Source organism: Stenella coeruleoalba (assembly GCF_951394435.1).
Source record: "Stenella coeruleoalba genome assembly, chromosome: 6".
Lineage (NCBI taxonomy): Eukaryota > Metazoa > Chordata > Mammalia > Artiodactyla > Delphinidae > Stenella > Stenella coeruleoalba.
The window spans coordinates 56337726-56364577 of record NC_137151.1 but is presented as its reverse complement, the minus strand read 5'-3'; the positions used below and the strand labels follow the sequence as shown (position 1 = coordinate 56364577).

General features: G+C 36.4%; 1 protein-coding gene across 19 annotated transcripts in view; it reads left to right on the top strand.

The window, feature by feature from the left end:
- BAZ2B (bromodomain adjacent to zinc finger domain 2B) overlaps nt 1–26852 on the top strand; it is a 384859-nt gene that overhangs the window by 339808 nt on the left and 18199 nt on the right. For 14 of the 19 annotated variants that reach the window (XM_079923517.1, XM_079923522.1, XM_079923521.1 and 11 more), the window contains 7 exons: nt 553–697; nt 14962–15617; nt 16005–16278; nt 16455–16610; nt 16991–17151; nt 21641–21951; nt 22340–22475. In XM_079923517.1, the coding sequence (XP_079779643.1) occupies nt 553–697; nt 14962–15617; nt 16005–16278; nt 16455–16610; nt 16991–17151; nt 21641–21951; nt 22340–22475 (1839 nt within the window). Of the gene's footprint in view, nt 1–552; nt 698–14961; nt 15618–16004; nt 16279–16454; nt 16611–16990; nt 17152–21640; nt 21952–22339; nt 22476–26852 lie in introns of those variants that run through there. The other 5 variants (XM_079923516.1, XM_079923515.1, XM_079923512.1 and 2 more) reach the window with 2 other exon arrangements.

Sequence of the window (26852 nt, the reverse complement as noted above, 5' to 3'; positions counted from 1 at the left end):
AGATGAATTTTTTGTTTTAAAAAAATGAGTTTTTAAAAGTATTATGAAATTGATATTATGAGATACCTGTATACTATAACCATGTTAGATTCATCACAAATTTATCCCAAAATTTAGTCATATGTTACCTAGGTTTACAACATGAGTATAAAAATAGGCAAATAGAGGTCTGGTCAATTACATATATGAGTGTTATTTGTTACATATTGTAATCAATAGAATTAAGCCAATTTGCTTTGGCTTAATGAAATACCTGGTCACACTGTTTATTATTAAGTATAAGACATGCTTTACTATACTATACTTGATAAAATAAACTTAACTCTTTAATCCACGGCAACAAAAATATTCCATCTACCCTCAAAGTAATTTCTATATTTATAAGTGTAACTAAAATTGAAGTCAGGCTTGTAATATTTAACTCTTTTGCTGTCTTTTCCCAGTAGTGAAATGTATCTGCTCTAAAGGCATAATAAGTGTAAAGTCGCTTATGTATTAATTTTTAAAGCACTTAACATCCATAGCTTAATTATATGCATCATTTTTTAACAGCAACAGAGTCAGTACAGAAGGAAGCTCTTTGACGCTTCTCACTCTTTACGTTCGATGATGTTTGGCCAGGATCGTTACAGACGCCGGTACTGGATTCTTCCCCAATGTGGGGGGATTTTTGTAGAAGGCATGGAGAGTGGTGAAGGTAGGAACTATTAATCTGTTACAAAGTAATATAAGGAACCATATTTTTTAAAAACCCTGTTACTCCTTCAATATATTTTGTGCTTCCAGAATCAAATCTGCTTTATGGATAAACATTGTAAAACCTTGATTCCCATTCCTTTTGAACTCATAATGCCCCTTGCTCTGATAAATATTCCTTCTCTCTCCATGATTTTTCTTCTGCCACTCTTTCTGACATCAAACATGAACTATTCTTTTTCTTTAGCAGACAAAGGTCTTCACCTGTATTATTCTTTATAACTACTCCTCCATTTCTCGTCCTTCCCATTTTCAAGTTTTCCAACATGTGGTTTTATTCTTTAACCTTCCCAACAAGCATACATCCCAGCAGTATCCCTGGAGGTAACTTGCTTCAATCTAAGACCCTTATTATAATCCTCATTCATCTTGAAATCTTGTTCATGTTTGAAATTTGTGATCACCTCCTCCTCCATTAAACTTCTTCCTTTCTTCAGTTCTGAATTACCACACAATTCTACAGTCTACCTTTGGACTATTTTTTCGCTGGCTCCATTCCTGTTACATTAACTAGCATGTAACATAATGCATATACGTGCTCAATAAACCATCTGAATTGAACTTTTTAGAACTCTGTACCTGGACATTTACAAATGCTTAAATTCTGATGGGGACAAAAGCGTTATGTCAGTGCTTACAGGTTTCAGGGTATAGCTATTTCCCCATGGTGGTACATGGAGGAAAAACTTCTTGCAAAACATTTTTTTTTTTGGAATACCCACTATATGCCAGGCATTTCTAGGTACTGCAGGAAGTTGAAAGATATGAAAAACAGTCCATGCCATGTAGAAATTTAACAGTCCATTGGAGAGAGGGGATTTATTAATCACATAGACATCTAGAACAGAAATCATATAAAGTAGTTGTTTTTAAGTTGATGTAGATGTTGATTTAATAGGATAGTGTGGTGGGTTCTTTTTTTAACTGTTTGCTTAAAATATTTAAAAATAAAAGTACTTTTAACCATGGAAAATATATTAATTAAAATAATAAGTTAAAAATAAATAAGTGGGACTAATCATATTAAAAAGCTTCTATGCAGCAAAGGAAACCTTCAACAAAATGAAAACGTAACCTATTGAATGGGGACAAATATTTACACATTATATATCTGATAAGGGACTAATATCCAAAATATATAAAGAACTTATACAACTCAATAGCCAAAAAAATCTGGTTTAAAAATGGACAAAAGATCTGAAAAGACATTCTCCCAAAGAAGATACACAGATGGTACATGAAAAGATACTCAACATCATTAATCATTAGGGAAATGCAAATCAAAATTACAGTGAGATATCACCTCTCACATGTCAGAATGGCTGTTATCAAAAAGACAAGAAGGGCTTCCCTGGTGGCGCAGTGGTTGAGAGTCCGCCTGCCGATGCAGGGGACATGGGTTCGTGCCCCGGTCCGGGAAGATCCCACATGCCACGGAGCAGCTGGGCCTGTGAGCCATGGCTGCTGAGCCTGCGCGTCTGGAGCCTGTGCTCCGCGACAGGAGAGGCCACAACAGTGAGAGGCCCGCGTACCGCAAAAAAAAAAAGACAAGAAATAACAAGTGCTGGTGAGGGAGGATGTAGAGAAAAGGGAACCCCTGTGCACTGTTGGTGGGAATATAAATTGGTGCAGCCACAATGGAAAATAATATGGAGGTTCCTCAAAAATTAAAACTAGAACTACCATATGATCCCTAGAAATCTAATTTAAAATGACAAAGCTGTGAGTCACTTGAGGGTGCAGAGCCTTGGTAAAGCTAAAAAGCAAAATAAAGAAATGTCCCGGTGAGTGGCTTTGCCTTAGCTGTGTTAAGAATCACCTGAGAAGCTTAAAAAAAAAAACAAGTGAGCCCTACCCCAGAACAATTAAATATCCCTCAATTTGATTAAGGGTCACCTCATTCGTAGTCACTTGGGCATGTAAACTTGAAGTTATCTAGGACATAAACTTTTCCTTCCAAATATCTGCAGTCAGTCTCTTTGCAACACTAGTGAAATCAGGTCTTTTTCAATATATATCTGAATTATTACCGCTGTCGTCAGCTTCTCTCTGTGCAATCCCCTTCTTCCATTGCATTCTGGCATTGTATCATGTCTGTACTCCAAAACCTCAAATGACTCCCTATTGCCTATAAGATGTTGAAATAAATCTGTGTGTAACCTGGCATTCGAGGCCCTCTATAAATCTGACCTCAGAAGATCTTTACATGGTTCTCCAGTATGAATGTACATAAGCCAGTCTATTTACTGTTGCTCAACACATGTGTATTCCTCCCCCTGTAACTTCACTGTGCTTTGCCAAATTCTGTTCAATGTAATGCTAATTTGCCTTTTCTTCAGACATCTAAATTTTGCCCGTCTTTCTTGATCCAGCTTAAATCCTAGCCCTTTTGAAACTCTTCTCTAGCTTATTTAAGTGGAACCAATTTTTACTACCTGTGAGTTCCTAGAAAACCAAATAATTATACCATTATCCTGGCACATTGATCCACATACTATTTATTTATTTTACTTAAATTTGATAATCCTTTTATGTACAACTTTTTATTTTCCATAGTGTTAAGCATAGTACCTTATATACCTAGGCACACTAAAAATGCTTTAATTAAGAAAGTAAGTAAATAATTAATTAAATGTCTATAAGGTTTATAAGAATAGCTTCTAGGAGACTTTCTTTTTTTTAAATGTTAGGCCTCTCCAGTTAGATAGCATTCATTGAATTTGTAGTTGTTAGAACTCAGTTTCCATTCAGGCCCCACCACTTAACCTCTCTAGACTCTGATTTTCCTCTCTACAATAGAATTTTAATAGGCTCTGTATAAATTCTTTGGTTGTTATAAGGATCGTGTCACATAATGAATCTAAAAGAGCTACAAGATATTTAACTATTAATTGTACCTTATACTATTATTTGGGTTCATTGCACAGTACACGGGAAAGGTAGGAATAACTTTTTATTTAAAGATTATTTTCTCATAAAATTTTTATTAATTCGGTAATTTGCATCTGCTGTATTATTCTAAGTGCTATGGAAGTCATAAAATAAATAACAGATGTAGATTCCTTTTCTTTAATCGTGTTTACTATGCACCTATACTGTGCCTTGTACTGAGTACTGTGGAAATACAAAAGAATCAATTAACCTATCTCTATCCACAAAAAGATCACAGTCTAATTGGAAAGATATGGCATATATGAAGACAAAGAACAAAAGCATGTAAATATGTAACATTATAGGCAAGTACTATATCTGAGAGGCAAGGCTGATAAGGATAAATAAGTACCAGCTGTTAGAAACTACCATGAAATAAGTGGGTAATGAAAGTTAATAGAGTGTTACCAATATGCTTTTTTTTTTTTTTTTGTCTGTGTTGGGTCCTCGTTGCTGCGCATGGGCTTTCTCTAGTTGCGGCGAGCGGAGGGCTAATCTTCGTTGTGGTGTGCAGGCTTCTCATTGGGTGGCTTTTCTTGTTGTGGAGCACGGGCTCTAGGCGCATGGGTTTCAGTAGTTGCAGCACGCTGGCTTAGTAGTTGTGGCACACGGGCTCTAGAGCGCAAGCTCAGTAGTTGTGGCGCGTGGGCTTAGTTGCTCCGCAGCATGTGGGATCATCCCAGACCCGGACTCGAACCCATATCCCCTGCATTGGCAGGCAGATTCTTAACCACTGCTCCATCAGGGAACCCAACAATATGTATTTTTATATTCTGCTCATTTATCACTTTTTAGAAGTTCTATAAAAGCACAGTCTTTACTTAATAAAGTTAGATTTAATACTCATCTATTTAAAAGTTTAAATATACAAGTTTTTTAAAAAATCCCTCTAATATCATTATGATCAATAATATTACACAGAGATGATAATCAGATCTTGGATTACCTATATGAGTATAAGGCCTGTGGAAAAATCTCCCACTTCTAGAGTGAGTGTATAACAAATTTTAGAACTGTTTGGAGTGAAGGGAGAATCAAAATTGACCCTCCTGTGGGTATAGCTAGTGAGTTTCATCTGGAAAGCAGGAGAGTATCTACATTTGTATCCATCCATTCATCCGTAATATGAACAACAGGAACCGCCCAACCACCTACTGAAATCATGAAAGGTACCAAAAAAGGAGAGGAATATTGAGGTATAAAAACTCAGGATCCCGGGCTTCCCTGGTGGCGCAGTGGTTGAGAATCTGCCTGCTAGTGCAGGGGACACGGGTTCAAGCCCTGGTCTGGGAGGATCCCACATGCCGCGGAGCAACTAGGCCCGTGAGCCACAACTACTGAGCCTGCGCGTCTGGAGCCTGTGCTCTGCAACAAGAGAGGCCGCGATTGTGAGAGGCCCGCGCACCGCGATGAAGAGTGGCCCCCACTTGCCACAACTAGAGAAAGCCCTCGCACAGAAACGAAGACGCAACACAGCAAAAATAAATAAATTAATTAAAGTCTTAAAAAAAATTTTTTTTTAATAAATAAATTAAAAAAAACTCAGGATCCTGGCATACCAAATAGAGTCCTCATTTCTGCTCTTCAACTCCAGGAACTTCACAAAAGTAGGAGGACCTTTATGAGGTATAAGCAGTATTCAAAGTAAAAACAGTCCAAGGTAGCCAGACCAGACAAGTCTTACAGAGGTCATTGTTGAAGGGGTTGGTGCAGCTATCTTTTATTTTTTTAAAACACAACATGATTATATTTTAATACACAACCAAAATGCAAAACACTATAGTAAATTGATGGCAATAAAATATAATATTGATATTTCATTTGCATTGCATGACAGATGGTTAACATCCTTAGTCCTAAATGAGTTCTTAGAAACCAGTAACAAAGACATTAATAAACCAAGGGAAATTAAAACAAAAACAAACCAGAAGAAAATGAAATAACACAAGTGACTAGTAAGGATTAAGCATATATGAAGATGACTGAGCTGAACAATAACGGAAGAAAAGCAATTTCTTTGAAATATCATATCACTAAAGATTAAAAATTTAACATTTGTACGGTTTTAGGAAACATACCCACATAAACACTGGGGGACAAGATGAGGTCCCATCTATATAGTAGGGGAAACTCTAGTTTGGACTCAAAACTATAAAATTTTGGATATCCTTAGTTCTAGCAGTTCCAATTCATTGGAATTATTTCAACAAATTAGTTGGATAAATTTACAATTTATATATAAATCATGTTTACTGCATGGAAAATGTGTAGCTAGTATATAGACCCCCCAAAAATGACTTGCATATTAATTTATCAGTACACCCAAAAGTATGTGTACAAAATTTCATTAATAGTAGATAACATAGTCGGAGGTGGCAGAATTAGAGGAGGAAAAAAGGCATTTAAGAAGTAAAATATTGGGCTTCACTGGTGGCGCAGTGGTTGAGAATCCACCTGCCAATGCAGGGGACACGGGTTCCAGCCCTGGTCCAGGAAGATCCCACATGCCGCGGAGCAACTAAGCCTGTGTGCCACAACTACTGAGCCTGTGCTCTAGAGCCCGCGAGCCACAACTACAGAGCCCACATGCCGCAACTACTGAAGCCCGCGCTCTTAGAGCCTGTGCTCTGCAACAAGGGAAGCCACCACAGTGAGAAGCCTGCGCACCAAAACGAAGAGTAGGCCCCACTCGCCACAGCTAGAGAAAGCCCGTGCACAGCAACAAAGACCCAATGCGGCCAAAAATAAATTAATTAATTAAAAAAGAAAAAGAAGTAAAATATTATACTTCACAAATTTCCACATCCTTTGAAATTTTGAAAAAGATGATTTTTTGTTAATCAATTTTAAATTTCCCTGTGATAAGTGAAAATTTTAAATATATGCACTTAATACTTACGGGAGCATTGAAATGAAGCCTCAGAATCACACCATTCTGAGCTTCTCCGTGTAATCATGCCACCATCATTCAGGCTTCTGAGATTTAGTCCAATGGCAACAATGAGAACAGTCAACATGCCTGGTTACAATTGGAGCTATCTTTCAGAATGCTATTTCTGCATTCTCTACTGCCTGTGGGTAAGGGGGAGCATGAACCAGCCACCCAATACCATATTAGTAAGCCCACTGTTAAATGGCAGAAGCTGTGAAAAAAATCCCAATTGTTTGTATAATTTTTGGAAACTCCAATATATAACAAATACGTTTCAGTCTTGATAGTATGTGTATTGTCTGCACACACAAGGGACACAGTAACTCCATATCCAGAAAAGGTGTATATTATTCAGTGGCTAGAGGAAATCAGATATCCAAAAGCTAGCAAATGTCATCAGAGTCTCTTTGTCAGAGACTTTAGTCACAGATACTTGTAGTGCTACTATCAAATAAAGTTGACTAAACAGGGTTGTTAAATTGTGAAATGAGGTTGCTCAGTACCCCTACCTGAATCTCTGCTTGTTTAAGAAATGCAATCTCGGGGCTTCCCTGGTGGCGCAAGTGGTTGAGGGTCCGCCTGCCGATGCAGGGGACACGGGTTCGTGCCCCAGTCTGGGAAGATCCCACATGCCGCAGAGCAGCTAGGCCCGTGAGCCATGGCCACTGAGCCTGCGCGTCCGGAGCCTGGGCTCTGCAACAGGAGAGGCCACAACAGTGAGAGGCCCTCATACCACAAAAAAAAAAAGAAAGAAAAGAAATGCAATCTCGGGCTTCCCTGGTGGCACAGTGGTTAAGAATCCACCTGCCAATGCAGGGGACATGGGTTCGAGCCCTGGTCTGGGAAGATTCCCACGTGCCGTGGAGCAACTAAGCCCGTGTGCCACAGCTACTGAGCCTGCGCTCTAGAGCCCACGTGCCACAACTACTGAAGCCCATGTGCCTAGAGCCCATGCTCCGCAACAAGGGAAGCCACTGCAATGAGAAACCCGCTTACCACAGCGAAGAGTAGCCCCCACTCACTGCAACTAGACAAAGCCCATGCACAGCAACGAAGACCCAACACAGCCAAAGATAAATAAATAAATTTATTTTTTAAAAAAGAAGAAGAAATGCAACCTTTCTCCTCCAGGTATGCAACACTGTTGTACAACCTGGCCCTGTAAGTATAGCTGGGTTTTGGCAACATACCTGACCAACAGTATAGAAGCTACCAGTAGAGGTCACAAAAAATAAGTCCAACTGATATGTGGGCATCCTTGTGCAGGACTTAAATACCTCAGTCTGTCCATGCCAGGTATGCAACCTGAGGAAGGAATGAGTTCATGCAAAAACTTTTGCAGTGGTTGTGATTCTGGTCTTCCAGCCATAGTGAACCCAGAATCCCAACCCCAGTAGGGAAATGTGTTTGCCACGGCTCTGTTGCATTCTGGAACAGTAGATACTTGGTTCCTCATGTCTAGCAAGCCCATGAACGTTTGAGGCTGTTCTCCTTTCCAGCATAATGAACTGAGGAGTATGGTTAGTGATCCCTTGGAGGAGACCCTGGGGACTGAGCCCAGCCCTGGTCCTCCTTAAGTTTGAAAGAGCTTAGGTCAGGGAACAAAGAAACCTGGCTTCAGGAGTTGAGTCAAACTCATAAGGTGGAGCTGATGTAATCCCATTTCAAGAGAGTCAGGTTAATGTAGGGTATTTCCCTCAGCTCTATTCTCTGAGTTCTTTTCTGAGGAGTGTAGAGGCCATGCGATCTTACCAGATGGTTTGTGGGAGTGAGGCTTAATAGCTGTAATCCCTGAAGGAGATTCCTTACCAGGGACCTTCTCCACCTAATCTTCTGGTGTCTCCCACTCTTCTAACAACTCTTCAGTATGGCATGTGAACCATTCAATATTGTGTCTTACCTCACAGGAATCTTTTTCGCGGTCTCAGTAGGTCTTTCAAGTTTCTGAATAGGACCACATTCCCGCACTCCAGGATTACACAACCATCAACTTCTGTCCTATTAATCCTTCTGCTTGTGAGCAATACCACAGTTAGTGGTGTGCGGGAGCCTCTGCCAGAAGTCTAGCCTGTCTTCGATTCTTTTTTATTTTTATCTTCTCCTTCCTTTGTTCCTTTTTTCTTTTTCTTTTGTATGGAAACCTGTACCACTTACTAAGCTCCCTCTTTCCATTTCCTCCCCTGAGATGGGGCGTGTGTGACCTAAAAGAACTATTTCATTTCTATCAGTGCTTCACACGTGATGGAGTAAAGTCAAAGCAGTCGTCCACTCAGGTGGACCTGTTCTGATTTGATCATTCAACATAATTTGCACCAAGAACATGTTGTCAGGCCTTCCCCTCTCAAGCCCTGGGTTTTCTTATAATCATGCTAACACAGCCAGGGTCTCAGAACAGCTACATCCTCTGCGGATCTAGTCCCACTCACATTCAAGGGTCAGGAAAATCACGGGGCTATATTTTACCAACACTACCAAGCATTCTGTTTGGAAACAGGGTGGCAACGCCTATCTCAGCATTATTAGTCAACCCAGACGGCTCATTCTGTAACAGGGGCATGTGTTCCCCCTTCTCAGCTTCATTTAATATCACTGCTGTCCCTCCATCATGCAAACAAACACGCCAAACCTCTAAGGATCCTTCCAAGTGCGTATGGTAGTAGACCTGTTGAGAACCTAGTTCTTACTCTGTACACTGCTGGATTTCCTCCCGCTGTTGTGTCCACTCAGATTCCTTTAGAGCATGCCTCACAATAACTGGCTTTTCACGTACACAGGGGCCAGTTGCCTCGTGTATTAGTGGGAGTTTGCCCCACTTTCCCTTCTAAAGGGGCTGCCGTCACCCTTTTTAGTTTACCATCCCCCGCTTAGGGCTCATGAAAATCTCTAAGCTGGTAAGGAAGAGAGACAGAACTGGATTTCAAGTCAGCTTATCACCACTAGTCATCCTCTTTCGTATACCACTTTTATGGCTTCTGCCGTCTTCAGGCATTGCTACTAAGACCATTCTAACGCCACCAAGTGAATTACCACTGACCCCGAGAAGGAATTCTTCCACCCCTGGGTGTGCCCCTTCCAGAAATCCATGACATCAGGATTTTGTCGGTCACCAATTGTACAAGATGCATGGTCACAAAAATCACTAATGACATACATAGTGCTAATAACAGCATAATTTATTACTGAAGGCAACTTATAAGCAGAGAAGTTACAGTACATAGGATCTCCCAGCTCCCATAATGGTTCCATAGGACTTGGATGTGTGACAAGAACACTCCAAGAGACAAAACATTATACCCCATACCTTGCTCTCTATTTATGGGTTAGTGTAAGAAGGGGTAAGAAGCACTGAATTTCTCTAAGTAACAGTAAACATGTCAAGGGACCTTTGGGTCTAGGAACAGTGCTTACAGGTATGCATACCAAGAATCAAAATCTACACACCAAGGATCCTGAGAACAGTTGACATTAGCTGGCTAAAGGCCCTGCTATCCTTCTGCTGGCCCCCAGGAAAGTGGGAAGGAAGAAAGCCCCATGGCCATGCAGCCAAAACCAAGGATTTGTTGCCCTTCAATTCACTGTTCTGTTTGGGGTATATTGGATTGTGGTTGATTCCTTCAATATTGGAAGGAAAATGAAACAAGTTTTTTGAACTGTGATGTGAATATTACTCTTCCATTTTGTATTAGGATATGTTTACAGCATTAGGTCTATAAGTATAGAAACTAATTCCTGTTAGGATGAGTGGAGGAATCTTACCTGAAGGATGAAGGTATTATGGTAAAAGGCATCTTTTAAAAAAATTCCTGGATCAGACTGGGAAGGAACAATCCTAGATAGACAATGATAAGAACCTGCTTCCTTGAGTCTTCTCCACAGTAATAGCAAGATGTCTCCTAGGAGCTGAGTTGTGGTAGTACTGACAACATGAAGTCACTTAAGGAGCTGTGAAAGTACTCCTGAGGTTAGGCTATACTGAATGGGTGAGAGCCTTTGAACCCTGGGAGGAAGCCACTGAACAGAGACCTGTATTCTAAATGCCAATGTTTTTACATTTCTTGTGTTCTTTGTTTGTGTTTCACTTAGATTTTAGTAAAATCTATTTGAAAGTTTTAGCCTGCTTCAGCCCAACTAAGAAGAGCCAAAGGAAAAAATTTCATTCGAACTGAGAATCGTGGACCCCTAGGGTCCAGTGACAACTATTAGGTAAACTAAAGGGTTTCAAAGTGATTCTGATTAAGCTCAAGAAGACATAGTCTCTTTTCCAATAGCAAACTTGCTCTTATTAGGATTGGTTTCAATTGGTTTAATTGGGAAATGGTATTTTCTTTGTCATTATATACTTGCAGTTACTACCAAGGAAATCAATCAAGTGAACGGCACTCCCTGTTTCATCTCTTACTTATTTTCCTCTTCTTTAGTCTGTTTTGAAGACTTTTTTTTTTAACATCTTTATTGGAGTATAATTGCTTTACAATGGTGTGTTAGTTTCTGCTTTATAACAAAGTGAATCAGCTATACATATATATATATCCCCATATCTCCTCCCTCTTGCGTCTCCCTCCCACCCTCCCTATCCCATCCCTCTAGGGGGTCACAAAGCACTGAGCTGATCTCCCTGTGCTATGTGGCTGCTTCCCACTAGCTATCTGTTTTACATTTGGTAGTGTATATATGTCCATGCCATTCTCTCACTTCGTCCCAGCTTACCCTTCCCACTCCCCATGTCCTCAGGTCCATTCTCTACGTCTGCGTTGAAGACTTTTTTTAACACTCATTGATACATGTCAGAGAAGTAAGGACTGGAAAGAACAGAGGATTGTGTGAAATAGGAGATAGACAACTATTTAAAAAATCTTTTTACTAAATATCCTGTATATTTTTCAAATTTTTAAAAATAATTTTACACTTCTGTTAGAGGTTTAGTTGTTTATAATTAAGCAATTTGAATATAAAAGTTAAAGACAACCACGAATAGGCTATTGAAATGTATCATCAACTCACTTTCCTAGGTGCAAATGGGAAGTCATCAACTAGTCTCAAACCAGTAAAAAGCTTGTCTGTTGGTTGGTTGGTCTGTTTGTTTTTGGATATATGACAGTGGTTTTTGAGATACTAGTTCTCAGAATAAATCAAGCACAAATATTAATATTTCCTTACTAGCCAATAATTTGTGTAAAGTTAAGGAAATTTGTGAGCATGGGTATTTGAAGAGAATATTTGTGACTCTTTTCATGTGTGCCTATTGGAGGTGATGAAGTAGGGTGGTCTTCTAAGGGCAAATGTGCAGAAGTGCATAAAGATCATATGAGGCACAATAATTTTTTCTGGCTGTTTTTAAGATTTTCTCTATTATTGGTTTTGAGCAATTAGATCATGGTATGTCTTGGAGTAGTTATGTATCTTCATGTTTCTTTTGCTTGGAGTTGAGTTTTTTGGATCAGTAGTTTATAATTTTCATCAGATTTGGCAATTTTTCGGCCATTATTTTTCAAATTTAATGACCTTGTCTGCTAATGCTACTGTCTTGTCAGTTTGAGGTTAGTTTTCATTGATTGAGTTCTCTAATTATGTATCATTCATGTATGTCTTTTAATTTTGATTGAATGCGAGACATTGTGAATTTTACCTTGTTTGGCGCTGGATATTTTTGAATTTCTATAAATATTTTTGAGATTTGTTTAGCTGAAACACAGTTAAGTTACTTGGGAGAAGTTTGATCCTTTCAGATCTTTCTTTAAAAATTTGTTAGGCAGGACTGAAACAGTGCTCAGTCTAGTTTATCCCCTAACTAGTAAAGCAAGATCCTTCTGAGTACTCCACCTGATGGCCGTGAATCTTGAGGTTTCCCAATCTAGTTGGTAGGAACAGGTACCAGATACCCAGCCTGTATGAGCACCTGGCACTGTCACCTCCAATTCTTTCAGGTGGTTTTTTCCTGGTCTCGGATAAGTTCCTCACATGTACACACTGCTCATTATTCAGCTGAATACTGCAGATCTCTGGAGTTCTCTCTCCATGCAGTGCTCTCCTCGCTAGTACTCTCTCCTGGGCACTGTAGCTACTTTGATCTCCCTGGACTCTCAGTTCCATCTCCTCATCTCAGGGAGTCTGCCAGGCTCCACCTGGATTCTTCCTCCCTATGCTGTAGCCTGGAGATTAACCCAAAGCAATAAGCTGGGGCAATCATAGGTCTGACTGTGTTTGTTTTCTTTTTTTGTTGCCTGACGTCTAGTTTCTTGCAAACTGTTGTTTCATATATTTTGCCTCTTTTTTGGTTGTTTCATGCAAGAGTGTAAATCTAGTCCCTATTATTCCATATTGTCCAGAAGCATAAGTCTGAAGTATAGGATTTTAATTTGGGGTAGAAACTAATTTCAAGAGAAGCATGTGAAAGCCATTTCAAACATTAGTAGAGGATTGGTTAAGTTATGATGTATCCATAAAATAGAATATTATTCAGCTGATTGAAAAAAATGAAGTACAGTTATATGTTTTAGCATGGAAAACTGTCTAAGGTATTTAGTGAAAATATCAAATCCATCCTTTTATTTCATCGTTCAAGAAATATTTATGGAGCTTCTATTTTATAGCAGCCACCATGTTAGGCATTTGGGATCCAATAATAAGCAAGAAACATTGCTCTACTTTTAAAAGCTTGCTGATTTAAATTCTAGTGTGTGGGTGGGAGTGGAGTAGAAAATAAACAGATAATTAGGTTATTGTTTATAATGATAAATTCTGTGACAGAAATATGTAGGATGATATTCTAAAGTGAATGGGTAAAATAAGACACAAGGCTGTATTGTACAACACAGGGAACATAGCCAATATTTTTAAATAAGTGTAAATGGAGTATGACCTTTAAAAATTGTAAATCACTACACTATGTACCTGTAACTTATCTAATATTGTACGTCAACCATATGTCAGGAAAACAAATAAATCAAGTGAATGGAATAGGGAACCTACTTCAAATAAAATGATCAGAGAAAACCTCTGTGAGGAAATGACTTGATCTGAGACATGAAGGATAAGGAGCCAGTCAACAAAACAATATCCCAGGCAGAGGGAGCAGCAAGTGCAAAGTGCCCAGAAAAGAAGAGAACTGGGTATGTTTGAGAAGCTGAAAAAAAGGAAGAAAGGAAGAGCAAGGTTAGCAAGGACAAGAGTGGTCAGAGGTTGTAGGAATTTTCAGGAACCAGACCATACAGCATTGTAGGCCTTGCTTAGGAGTTTGGATTTTATTCTGAGTTGCAGAAAAGTGAAGGGTAGTATCCATTTATGTAATACTGCAAAATGATATTCCTATAGATGCATGTAAGATTTCCAGAAGGATATATAGACATGATAGATTAACCATGGTTACCTCTGAAGAGTAGAAATAGGGACGAAGGGAGTAGGGCAGAAAGGGTTTTTTTTATACCTCTCATTACTGAATATTTTACCTTGGACATATATTACTTTTCAAATTGAATAAAGTAGTGGATTTATATTTTTTAAAGAGTTCTTATAAATTATTTTAAAAACACTGTTCAAAAATATGAACCAGAAGTTCACAAAGGAGAAATGCCAGTAAGCCCATGAAAAGATACTCAGCCTTACTGGATATCAGAAAAAAAAAAAAAATGCAGCTTAGATTTTTATTGCCCAGATATTGACAAAAACAAAAAATACTGATAGTATTTAGTTTCCTTGAGGGTGTAGGCAAACAGATGCTCTTGCTTCTGGTATGAACGTGTATTGATCTAGACTTTCAGTTTGACAACATATTTCAAAAACTCTGAAAAGTATATATCTTAGGACTCAGTAAATCATTTATAGCATTTTTTATAATAGTGAATAACTTGGCCCTATTAATAGTAGAAGATTATTTAAATTATGTTATATTCTATTGAATATTCTATAGCCATTAAAATTTATGATGTAGTTATATATTTATTGACATATCAGGATGTTTACAGAGAAAAACATGTAGGTTAGGCATTATGTATATAATAAGATTTCCTTTTTTTTAATTTATAGGTTTAAGTGTGTATGTGTGTACATATAGAATGCCTGGAAGGATTTAGACAAAAATATTAATAATAATTTTTGCTGTGTATTAGGGCTTTTAAATTTTTTATATTTTAGTTTTTCTAAAGATTAGTCACAAAATTACATTAATTTTCCAATGAGCAAAAGAATCTAATCTATAAAAAAGGGGAAAATGGGGAGTATTAAGTAATCTAGAAAAGTTTCCTAAAATATTTATGCATATAACTTGATAAGTAATAAAAGAATATAATTATAGTATTGGTTTGATCTGGAGTAACTGATCTTTATAATGCTTTTCAATTTTTTAGGACTAGAAGAAATTGCAAAAGAAAGAGAAAAACTAAAAAAGGCAGAAAGTATCCAGATCAAAGAAGAACTATTTGAGACTTCTGAGGACACTTTAAATTGTTCAAATCCAAATCATTGTGAGCAAAAGGAAGATACTAAAGAAAAAGATAACACAAATCTGTTTCTTCAGAAACCTGGTTCATTTTCAAAATTAAGCAAGCTTTTAGAAGTAGCTAAGATGCCTCCTGAGTCAGATGTAATAACCCCCAAACCAAACAGTAGTGCAAATGGGTGCACATTGTCTTATCAAAACAGTGGAAAACATTCATTGGGCAGCATTCAGTCAACAGCAACACAAAGCAGCGTGGAAAAGACAGACTCTAATAATCTGTTCAATACCAGTTCAGGTGGTCCAGGGAAGTTCTATAGTCCTCTCCCCAATGACCAGTTGTTAAAAACACTGACTGAAAAGAATAGACAGTGGTTTAGCCTTTTGCCAAGGACACCTTGTGATGACACATCACTTACCCATGCAGGTATGTCAACTGCTTCTTTAGTGACCCCTCAGTCTCAGCCACCATCTAAGTCACCTTCGCCTGCCCCAGCTCCTCTTCTTGGATCATCTTCTGCTCAGAATCCTGTTGGCCTAAATCCATTTGCTTTATCACCTCTTCAGGTTAGTGCTGCTAATTGTAACTCATTTTTATGTTGCTTTATTTAATCTTTGACCCCATAAAGATTTTCTCTCAAGGGAAATCAGTTGAATATTTATAATATTATCTCCGCCATGGTTTGAAAATTGAAGAGTCAGACTTGCTATCACCAAGATTCATCAGAACTACTGATGTCTAAGTCAAAGCCTTCTTTAATTACTTTTTAACTTATTACTGTTGCATTATATCCAAAAAGAATTACTTGGGGAGCAAATGAAATGACGTATGCCTCTAATTGTGATAAGTGAAAGAATGTTTTTTCCGAATTTTGTAAATAATTTCTGGTTCTAAACACTTTTCCTAACTTCTTAGATTGTTCTACTTTTTAAATGTTTTGGGTTTTTTTGCAGATGAAAAGTGGAGTATCTATGATGGGACTCCAGTTTTGTGGGTGGCCCACCAGTGTGCTTACTTCCAGTAATCCATTTACATCACCTTTACCTAGTCTTGGATCAGGGTTGGGATTATCAGAAGGAAACAGTAATTCATTCTTGACTCCTAATGTTGCTTCAAGTAAAAGTGAATCTCCAGTACCACAGAATGAAAAAGTCTCTTCAACTCAGCCTGTAGCTGTTGAAGTAGCAAAACCAGTAGATTTTCCTAATCCAAAACCTATTCCAGAAGGTAGGTACATTGAGATGGTTTATAGCCACTTACTTTATTTTATTGTTATAGATTCCTGCATTATAACCGAATCTTTGATGGTTTTCTACATAGTTATAAGTCTTCTGTTTTGCATTGTGCCATTAATTTATATTCAAAATATTTGTAAAAAGATCTACATATTTATCTTAACTCAGAAATGCAGTTTGGTTGGTGGAGAATTATTGACCCAGAGGACCTAAAAGCGTTGCTCAAAGTACTCCATCTCAGAGGAATAAGAGAAAAGGCGTTACAAAAGCAAATTCAGAAACACTTGGATTATATTACTCAAGCTTGCATCAAAAATAAGGATGGTATGTACCTAAAAGAGACTTCTGCTCTCTTGCTTAGTTATGAGAATTAGTTCTTTTATCTTAAAACATATTTTAGTATATCCTAATTCTTAATTTATTACTAATAGGCTTTTTTTTCTATGTTGTTCAACAAACAGTAACTCTTTACATTTCTTAAATAGGTATTACTTTCTTACAATTTCTCACAACCTGCAGACATATTGTTTTGTTTCTTAAAAAAGAATATTCCTACTTTTAAGAGTAATCTGCCTGTGTATGCACAAGTACATTTGTGTGTGTTAAGTTACACGTATATGTTATCCCTGGAACCTTATTCACTTTTTAGAAGAAATCATTGAGGGATGAAGTGGATTTTAAAATTAATTTCTTTTCAAATATAGTTGCTATTATTGAATTAAATGAACATGAAGAAAACCAGGTAACTCGAGATATTGTGGAGAACTGGTCAGTAGAAGAACAAGCAATGGAAATGGATTTGAGTATTCTTCAACAGGTAGAAGATCTAGAAAGGAGAGTTGCATCAGCAAGTTTGCAAGTGAAGGTAAAATTGATTGGAATGAAATCTGTTTTAAGGATGATGGAAGGTAACTATTATTTGTTGTATACCTGATATGTGCCAGTTACTCTGCTAAATGTTTTCACTTTATCTCATTTAATTCTCAAAATGATCCTGAACTAATTTCCCCCATCTTACAGGTAAGGAACAAGACTCAAAGTAAGTAACCTGCCAGTGGTCATATCGTAAGCTAAGTGTGTATTCATCCAAGTCTGTCTGACTCCAGAACCTGTGTTCTTTTTACCAAATCTTGCTGCCTCCTTAATGGTATTCAAAAGTGTCATTTCTAGTTTTACCCATGATAAATATAATGCTCTATCAAATTCCTACTGAACTGTTTCATATAGAGGAACCTCCTTGCATCAAGCTATGTTGTATGTCAAAATTTCGCTCTATATAATTTAAAATTGGAGAATATAGATATATCCAAATATACACTGTATCATTATACACATACCCACACACCCTACATATATATGTAAATTTTAAATTTATTTATCTACTGGGCATTACCATGTCACAAGCATTATCATGATCAGACTGGCTTCCAATGGACGGGCAAAAGGAAAGCTTTACTGTAGTGCAAGAATTTTTAGTTTTGGTAGGAGAGATATAAACTCTTCTCAGTTGATAATAAGGTGATGTCTCTGAGAATAAATGGATGGATGATGAATAAGTATGAGACACCTGAAAAGGTTTAGAAAATGTAGTATCCATGTAATTTGATTTGCTATTTTATGTTTTATTCAGAATGAGAAACTTATGCCATAATACTATCCTATGGCATTTGGAAACTTTTGAAGTTCTCCAAAAAATGTCACTTTCCAGAGCTAATAACATATCCCTTTCTTGCCGCAAACATAATTACCAACTTTGGGAAACAAAATTTATCATTTGTTGACTCTATTTTGCTAGCAAACTATATCTTCCTCCTAGTACTATAATACAGTATAAAAATGCCTCATTTATTTGGCATCTTCAACAAATGAAGTCTTCCACACAAGTTAATTTTCTAGAGAAATGAAAATTATTCCATTTAGCACCATAATTTTTTAACATGTTTGTCAAATCGCTTATGTTACGCATTACACTACCTTCTTAAATTGAGAATAATGAGTTTGATTTAAATTATCTTGGTGACACAGGATCATTAGTGCGAAGACCAATTATTAGATGATGATTCCCTCAGGAAATGTGAAGAGGTTTTGCCCCTACATTAAATGGTCCTAGTGTGCTTTGCTTTTAAACGACTGTGTCTGCTTTCTATAGTCTGTTTCTGTCTTCTCTCATGGTCAGTTGCTACTACTTGCTGGTTTAAATTTGGTTGGTTCTTCTGGCCCAATTTTCCCCCAACTTCCTCCACCTAATTTGCCAGTTCTAATTGGCTATTGGTTGGGAAAACATATCACCAAGATTTTTTTTTTTAAGATATAATTTTATTTATTTTTGGCTGAGTTGGGTCTTCGTTGCTGCACGCGGGCTTCTCATTGTGGTGGCTTCTCTTGTTGCAGAGCACAGGCTCTAGGTGCGTGGGTTCAGTAGTTGTGGCGCACAGGCTCAGTAGTTGTGGCACATGGGCTTAGTTGCTCCGCGGCATGTGGGATCTTCCCGGACCAGGGCTCAAACCCGTGTCCCCTGCATTGGCAGGTGGATTCTTAGCCACTGTGCCGCCAGGGAAGTCCCAAGCTTTTTTACGTTAAGTATAAAGTCAGGGTGTGGGCCTGAAACATTTTCCTGGAGCCATACTCATATTTTCCTGCATTAACCTTATCACATTACTGGCTGCTTAGACAATCTTGGCTGTGTTCTAAGTATATAAGAAAAGTAGAATTTGTTTTTTAAGTGAAATGTTTTAATATTCTGTTATTAAGGTATTACTAACTTGTTCTGTATTATTCTGAAAAAATGAATTATATTATTCTTGAAGAGTCTAAAAACACAAATGATGAAAATAACCACAAGACATTATTTTAACATCTATAGAAGATTTAATGTTTTTTTTTTTTAAGAAAATAGAGTTATATGTTTAACGTGGGGAACTAGCCATTGTGAAGACACATCACACAGGTGGCCTGTGGGACTTACTTAGGTGCATTCATTTATATTTTTAATATTGCTGATAATTTGGACATTCTTTATTATTTTGTAGGAAAATCTGCAAGTCTCTTGTCCTAGTTCTGTTGTTGCGAGTATACAAAGAACCTAATTACTCTTCCAGCTCCTCTAAAGATAGCTCCTGTGTCTCTAAGTTTTCTCTTTTACAAGCTAATTAATTCCTTCAACCATTAGTCCTGTGAAAGAGTTTCCATGTACACGATTCTCTTCTGTATAAACACCAGTGTTAATATCCTTCTTAAAATGTTGTATCCATAACTGTACATAGCGCTGTCTGAATGTGTTCATGGGACTTTTACTTTCCTCAATCCAGCACTATACTTCCATTAATGCTGCTTGAATTTTGTACTAGCTTTTTGGCATCCACATCATTCTCTTGCTTCACTGAGTATACGCTATGAAAAAACAAACTTTGGCCCTCTTTCAAAGAGCTTTTAAGCAAGTTGTATCACATATAGTATTCAATATTTCTGTGATTAGTTGCCTAACCTTCAAACCTAAAATTTACATTTATCATTGTTTTATTTTTATTAATTTCATGTGGGTACATTTTTCAGCATATGGAACTATTTTTATCTTAGTCCTGTTATACAGAATATTAAATTTTCTCCCTAATTTTAAATCATCTGCAGATTTAATAACAATCAACCAAGTTACTCATAAGTGTATTAACAGGACAAACCAAGTACAGAGCCTTTTGGACACTGGCACTGGGGACCTTTTCTAAGGTGACACAAGTTCTGTCAATCACCATTTTTTGGAAGCAGTTTTCAACCGTCTAGATTTCTTTAATCTAGTCTTCATTTTTTGTCTTGTCATTTGCCTTGCAGACATCAAGATATGCTATGTTTACAGGGTTCTCTTGATTTATGAATTTAGTACCCTTTTCAAAATACGGGAATGCGGTTCATTTGACATGACTTGTACCTAATACACTTACATGTACTATTCATAATTCCATCCTTACTTCACAAATATAAATGTTCTACTGAATTAAAGAAGAGGAATTGATCCTAATATACAAGATAAAATAATTGTCTCTAAAGAGGTTTAATAAAAAGGATAATGTTCATTCTGTTTGTCATTTAATATGCATTTACTAAGCCCCTATTCCACATCAGACAGTAGGCACCACAAAATTGGATAAAATGTGGTTTCTGCTGTCAGAAATCTTGTCATCTAATAGGGAGATAAGTCATATATACATCTCCACAGAATCTGTTAACTGATCCCAGAGGAGTACAGAGTCATACATGAATTTAGAAAAAGAATGCATAACTTCTGATGGAGACATGGGAGAGATCAGGGAACATTTCACGTAGAAGTCGAGATGGAACTTGAGAAGGTGTGTCAGCTTTTGACAAGGAATGCCATACTAGGAAGAGGGAACAGCCTGAGCAGAGCACCAGGATCCAGAAGTTTAGGGCATGTTTGTGGAGTTGCAAGTTGTGGAATTTGCAGTGTAGGATATGTGAACGGGAACATGAGAGGAAGAGGCAGATTGAGGTACTTGAATGTCATGATAAAAATATGGACTTTGTTAAACAGTAGGGAAACTTTGAAGGATTTTGAGGTAGAAGATCAATAAAAGCAAGCTGAGTTATAAGATCGTTCACTTATTCAATCAACACGTGTGTATTGAGTGCCTACTCTTTGCTTTCACTGTGCTGGAGATAAAAGGAGTAAAAGCAGACGTGGTCCCTGCCATCATGGAATTTAGAGGTAAAAAGATGTGAATCAAATAATCACAATAGTAAAAAATTGTGAGTACCACAAGGCTGTGGCATACTATATGGTCCTTTGTGGGCTTGTAATATGAAGACTTACCTGCTAAAGTAGGTCAGGGAAGGATTCCCTGAGGACTTTTAAAATGAGAGCTGCAGGATGAGTGGATTTAACCAGGTTAAGAGCAACAGGGAAAGGCTCTACAGACAAATATAACAGCTCACGCAAACTCCTACGGCTGGAGGAAAAATGGTAAGTATTGTACAGACCCCTGTACTGAAGAGTGGTAGAAGGAATGGAAATGGAAAGGAAGAGCTGAATTCAGAGACCATGGAGAGATTTCTGTTGAAATGAATAAGCATGTAGTCTAAAGTCTCTCAGAATACTTTGCTGATTTTCATTATACCTTTCATAATATCAAAAGTTATTAAATTTTCTTTTTCAAACTTCTCACAACTGTTTCTTTTAATTTTTTATTCTTGTTTCTACCTAGCATTAGGAAACACAAGATAAAAACTTTTAGAAAAGATCCTTAAGGTCTGCTGGTGTCTGCTGCTGTATTTTAAGTAAAGGTAATTCACCCAGCAGGCATTTTAAGAGGAAACCATAATAACATTATTCTTTTGATATATAGGGTTGGATGTGTCCAGAGCCTGCATCAGAAAGGGAGGACTTGGTATATTTTGAACATAAGTCATTTTCTAAATTGTGCAAGGAGCATGATGGAGAATTTACTGGCGAAGAAGAAAGCAGTGCACATGCACTGGAACGGAAGAGTGACAACCCCCTAGATATAGCTGTAACCAGGCTGGCTGATTTGGAGCGGAACATTGAAAGAAGGTATCTGAAGAGCCCCTTAAGTACCACCATTCAGATCAAACTGGATAATGTGGGCACAGTTACTGTCCCTGCTCCTGCACCATCCATTAGTGGTGATGGTGACGGGTAGGTTATTGAGATTAACTTGAAAAATTATTGTGCTTCTTTGCTAATTGGAGCCTATTTTCTATTGCCTGTTATCTATGTATCTTCTTGTATGTCTGTGATCCATATGGATCATGCTGTTTGCATGGTGCTTTGTAAAAACATTTTTTTTTGTTGTTATGTGCGTTGATAATCCTGCAAAGTGATCTTACATTTACCTGGTTGTGACTAAGCTTTGAGGCACGTAGCCACATTCTGTGCACTACATCAAATTTAGTTGCTTAAACCTTATACTTATTGGCTGTTACATGTTTTTGTCATTGCTTGGCTTTCAGTGTGATGATTGTTTCACATTCAGTAACCGTAAATGTGGACGTGACCTACTTAATTTTTCTATATTTCAATGCAGAATTGAAGAGGATATTGCTCCAGGGCTCAGGGTATGGAGAAGGGCATTATCAGAAGCTCGCAGTGCTGCACAGGTAGCTCTGTGCATTCAGCAGTTACAGAAATCAGTAGCATGGGAAAAATCAATTATGAAAGTTGTAAGTGTTTTTATTTAAGAAATACTATAATTTACTTTGTCCTGTTTTTTTTCCAATCTTCAGATATTTCTTAATTATGCATTACTTATTGTCAAAATAATGTATGCTGTACTTGAGAATTTCCTTAATTCTTAAATACTGTATAGTTTGATACTTTCCTCCTTATTTTGAGCTTTTTGAAGGAACCTACCAAATGTTATCTTTCATTTTTTTAAATCTTGTCTTTCTCTCCTTTGAATATTGTTTATAACTCTGACTGAAGTTGTCTTCTCCATTCTGTCAACATAATAGTTGTTAATCTGAATGTTTTGAAGGCCCTTTCAATCTTGTAAACACTCCAGTTGCTAACATTACCTGCTAGGTACGTTCACTTCATTTCTAAAATATCTATATTTGTATCAATTTTCTTTTCTTAATGCCAGAAATACTTAGCTAAGTAAATACAGAATAAGCAGAGAGCTCTTCCTTTATGCACCAATATCATGTTTTGGGTTGGCCAAAAAATTGCCTTAGGTTTTTAAGTAAAAATAAAAGATACATTTTTCATTTTCACCAAGAACTTTATTGAACAGCGTATTCACCCTTTTGTTCCACTACCTTCTACCATTTTTCAGGCAACTTCATAATTCCATCTTCCCAAAACGTTTTATCTTTTTGAGCAAAGAACTGATCCAGGTGCCTTTTACAGTCTTCCAGGGAATTAAAATTTTTTCCATTAAGAGAATTTTGTAAAGCCTAAATAAATGGAAATCCAAAGGTGTAATGTCTGGTGAATAAGCTGGATGAATCAGAGCTTCCCAGCTAAGCTGTAACAGTTTTTGCCTGGTCATCAAAGAAACATGCAGTCTTGCATTATACTGATGGAAGATTATGCATTTTCTGTTGACTAATTCTGGACACTTTTTGTTGAGTGCTGCTTTCAGTTGGTCTAATTGGGAGCAGTACTTGTTGGAATTGATCGTTTGGTTTTCTGGAAGGAGCTCATAGTAGAGGACTCCCTTCCAATCCCACCATATACCGGCCTTTGGTGTGGTTGGTGGTGTTTCATTTCGCTTGCCCCACTATCTCTTGCATTCCACATTATTGTACAGTATCCATTTTTCATCACCCATCACAATGTGTTTTAAAAATGGAACATTTTCGTTATGTTTAAGCAGAGAATCGCATGAGGAAATACGGTCAAGAAGGGTTTTTTTGCTTAATTTATGTGGAACTCAAACATCAAAGCGATTCACATAACCAAGCTGATGTAAATGATTTTCAGCACTTGATTTGGATATTTTGAGTATGTTGGCTATCTCCCGCATGGTATAACGTTGATTGTTCTCAATTAATATCTTGATTTGATCGCTGTCAACTTCAACTGGTCTACCCAACCGTGGAGCATCATCCAGTGAGAAATTTCCAGCGTGAAACTTCACAAACCACTTTTGATGTGTTCAATCAGTCACAGCACCTTCTCTATACACTGCACAAATCTTTTTTTGCATTTCGGTTGCATTTTTACCTTTCTTGAAATAATAAAGCATAATATGCCGAAAATTTTGCCTTTTTTCTTCCATCTTCAGTATTAAAATGGCTACACAAAAATTCACCAATTTTGATAAGGCTTTTTTTAAATGCACGCTGATTTGATAGGTGTCACATACAATCTAACAAAATTGTTTTGAATGAACTTATAGACAGCTAAGTGTTACTAAAGCCATCTTGCGGAAAAAAAGCGAACGAACCTTTTGGCCAACCCAATATTTGGATATAGTTGGCATTGAGTAGATCTTTTAGTCTTTCCTCTAACAGTTAAAAATGTTTTTTCTCCTTCTTTGTTCAAGCCCAGTTAGTTATCGTGTAGTGGCCTCTACTTTGTACTAGGCAACAAATGCTATATGTTCAAAATAAAAGCTATATTTCTTATATTTTCCAGAGAGAGATTTATTTTAAATCACGTACGTGTCCCTTTTGCCTCTTTTGTATCATATACAGAAATATCTATTATATGTAGACTTTTATGAATTTCTTTAACAGTTGCTTTTGAATTACAGGTTAACTTTAAAATTCAAACATTTGAGATTTGTTTTCATGAATGACTAAGGATAAAATACCTATTTTAAATAATCTTCGCCAAAGAAAAGAAGTGATTCTTAAATAATTTAGCATTCTCTCCTTCCTTTTTACCTCTATACTTAGACTACTCAATACTTTATTCATTCTATACAAATAAATTTGCTTTCTTCTATGGTTTTTTTCACTTCTTTCTAAAATGTCCATGGAATAATGAATCTGCATTTTTCACAATATGCTCAAATTTAGGTCTTTCCCTATATAGATTAGAATTTACTATAAGTTTTAAGGCATTGTTCAGGTCATCTGGTAGCATTTTTACCAGGTAAAAATAATTTTCCTTCTAAAAATTATTATTAAAACCAGTTTTAAAGTCACCTTAGACAAATATATTTGGTGAAATGTAGGCTATAATGATAAAAAAAGATTCAATTCCTATATCAGAATGAAATTTGTACAGTTACTTTTCTCATCTACACCAAAACAATCATCACAATGTAGGCAGTTTTGTTATAACCTATACACAGAAACCCAAAACTTGTACCAAAATCTACCTTTATATTAGTGTACTTACTTTCTGCAATCTAAAGTTTTATTTCAGGTTTTGCAAACTTCTTTTCTATTGTTATTAATAAATTAATATACATTCATCATTATTTAACTCCATCTCATAATTTTTATTTCTTTTTTTAATGTTTAATAATACAATATTTGCTATAAAACTACTTTGAAAAGAAGGCAGAGTTTCTTATTCAAAGATTAATGAGCACTTGGTAACCTTGAATTAGAAATGTAACAAAACCTATAATAATCCTCATAAGAAGTCCTAAAAAAAAATGTTAAAGTGCTCAATGTCTTTAGAAATATCCTCTTTGCCAGAAACCATGCTTACTAGGAAAGAAGGAGCTGCCATGATTTGCCTCCAGATACTTCTCAGCCCACAATATGTTTTCTGTTGTTAATGTTAAGCAATCGGCAACATCCACTGTTTTTTTTTACTGTGGTAGCAAAGGAGTTAAAACCAAATATTACTACATTTGCTCTAACATATTGTGAGCTATTACTGTGGATTTTCAAAAATGTTATGAACTTGATACCTGCCACCCTTTCTTAATAAGTATCAGAAAATAATTTTATTTTTAAATCATAAATGTGAGATGTAAGACAGGCTTCATAGTATTTTTAGCTATTGTAGAAAACAATGAGAATTTACTTAATGTTCATGAACCTGATTTTTAAAATTTATTGTTATAGGGATTGAAATATAACCTTCGAAATGTTATTTCTCAATGAGTATTTTTATAATAGAAATTTTAAAGAAATAACTCAAATTTGGAGAAATAACACCATATTAAGGTGTTTAGTGATGTGGTTATCAGGAAAGGTCATAAAATAAATACTTACTGTTGGGATATTAAACTCTACTGCTTTTGCTCTTAGTACATATGCCAGTTTCAGTATTGCATGTATATTACATATATTTGGTAGATATTTGTTAAGGTGAATAGCATGTATCTGCTGTTTTGATAAGATTCTTAAGCTATCATTGGTGTACGTATTGAGTTATGAAAGACTATTTTAGACATTCCCAGATTAAGATTTAATGTTTTATTGAAATTAATTTAAGTTTGAACAATTAAGCTATTTTGTTTTTAACAGTATATAAATGCATAATTTAAAATTAGTACAAATGATTTATAATTTAAATGTTTTAATTATTTTCAATTGAAATATAGTTGTACAATATTATATTAGTAATGTTTTCATTTTTTGGAATATTGATTACAGGACATTGTCTACTGTGACTGAAATAAAAACTAAATGTCAAAATATAATGTTAGTACTTACCATTTTTTAAAGCCATCTTTAAAGTTTTTACCTGTCTAATCTTCCTTCTTTCCCTTTGTGAAACTTGTTATACAGAATATGTGTGCATGGGGGAAAAAAAATCTCTTTATAGATTTTAAAGTTCTTAATGGTATTAGAAGTTTTTCAACAGAGAAGGAACAATTTTATTTTTAGTCCTAGAAAATAAATTATGACTTCTAAATTCTTTTATTTAATTTATTGTATCAATTTCTTTTTCCCTTAGAAATCATTTTGTAGGATCCATTTTCTACATTTGTGACACATGTTTGATTTCCAAAGTTTCCTGATTTGGACATAGTCAAAATACAGTGACATCTTATTATTATTATTTATAATTCTGTTACTAATACATGTTCCTAATTTTGATCTTAAAAATTACTCTAACTCTTACTTATTTCTTTCTCAGGATATCATGAGGATGCTAAGATAAGCAAACAATGAAATATATTA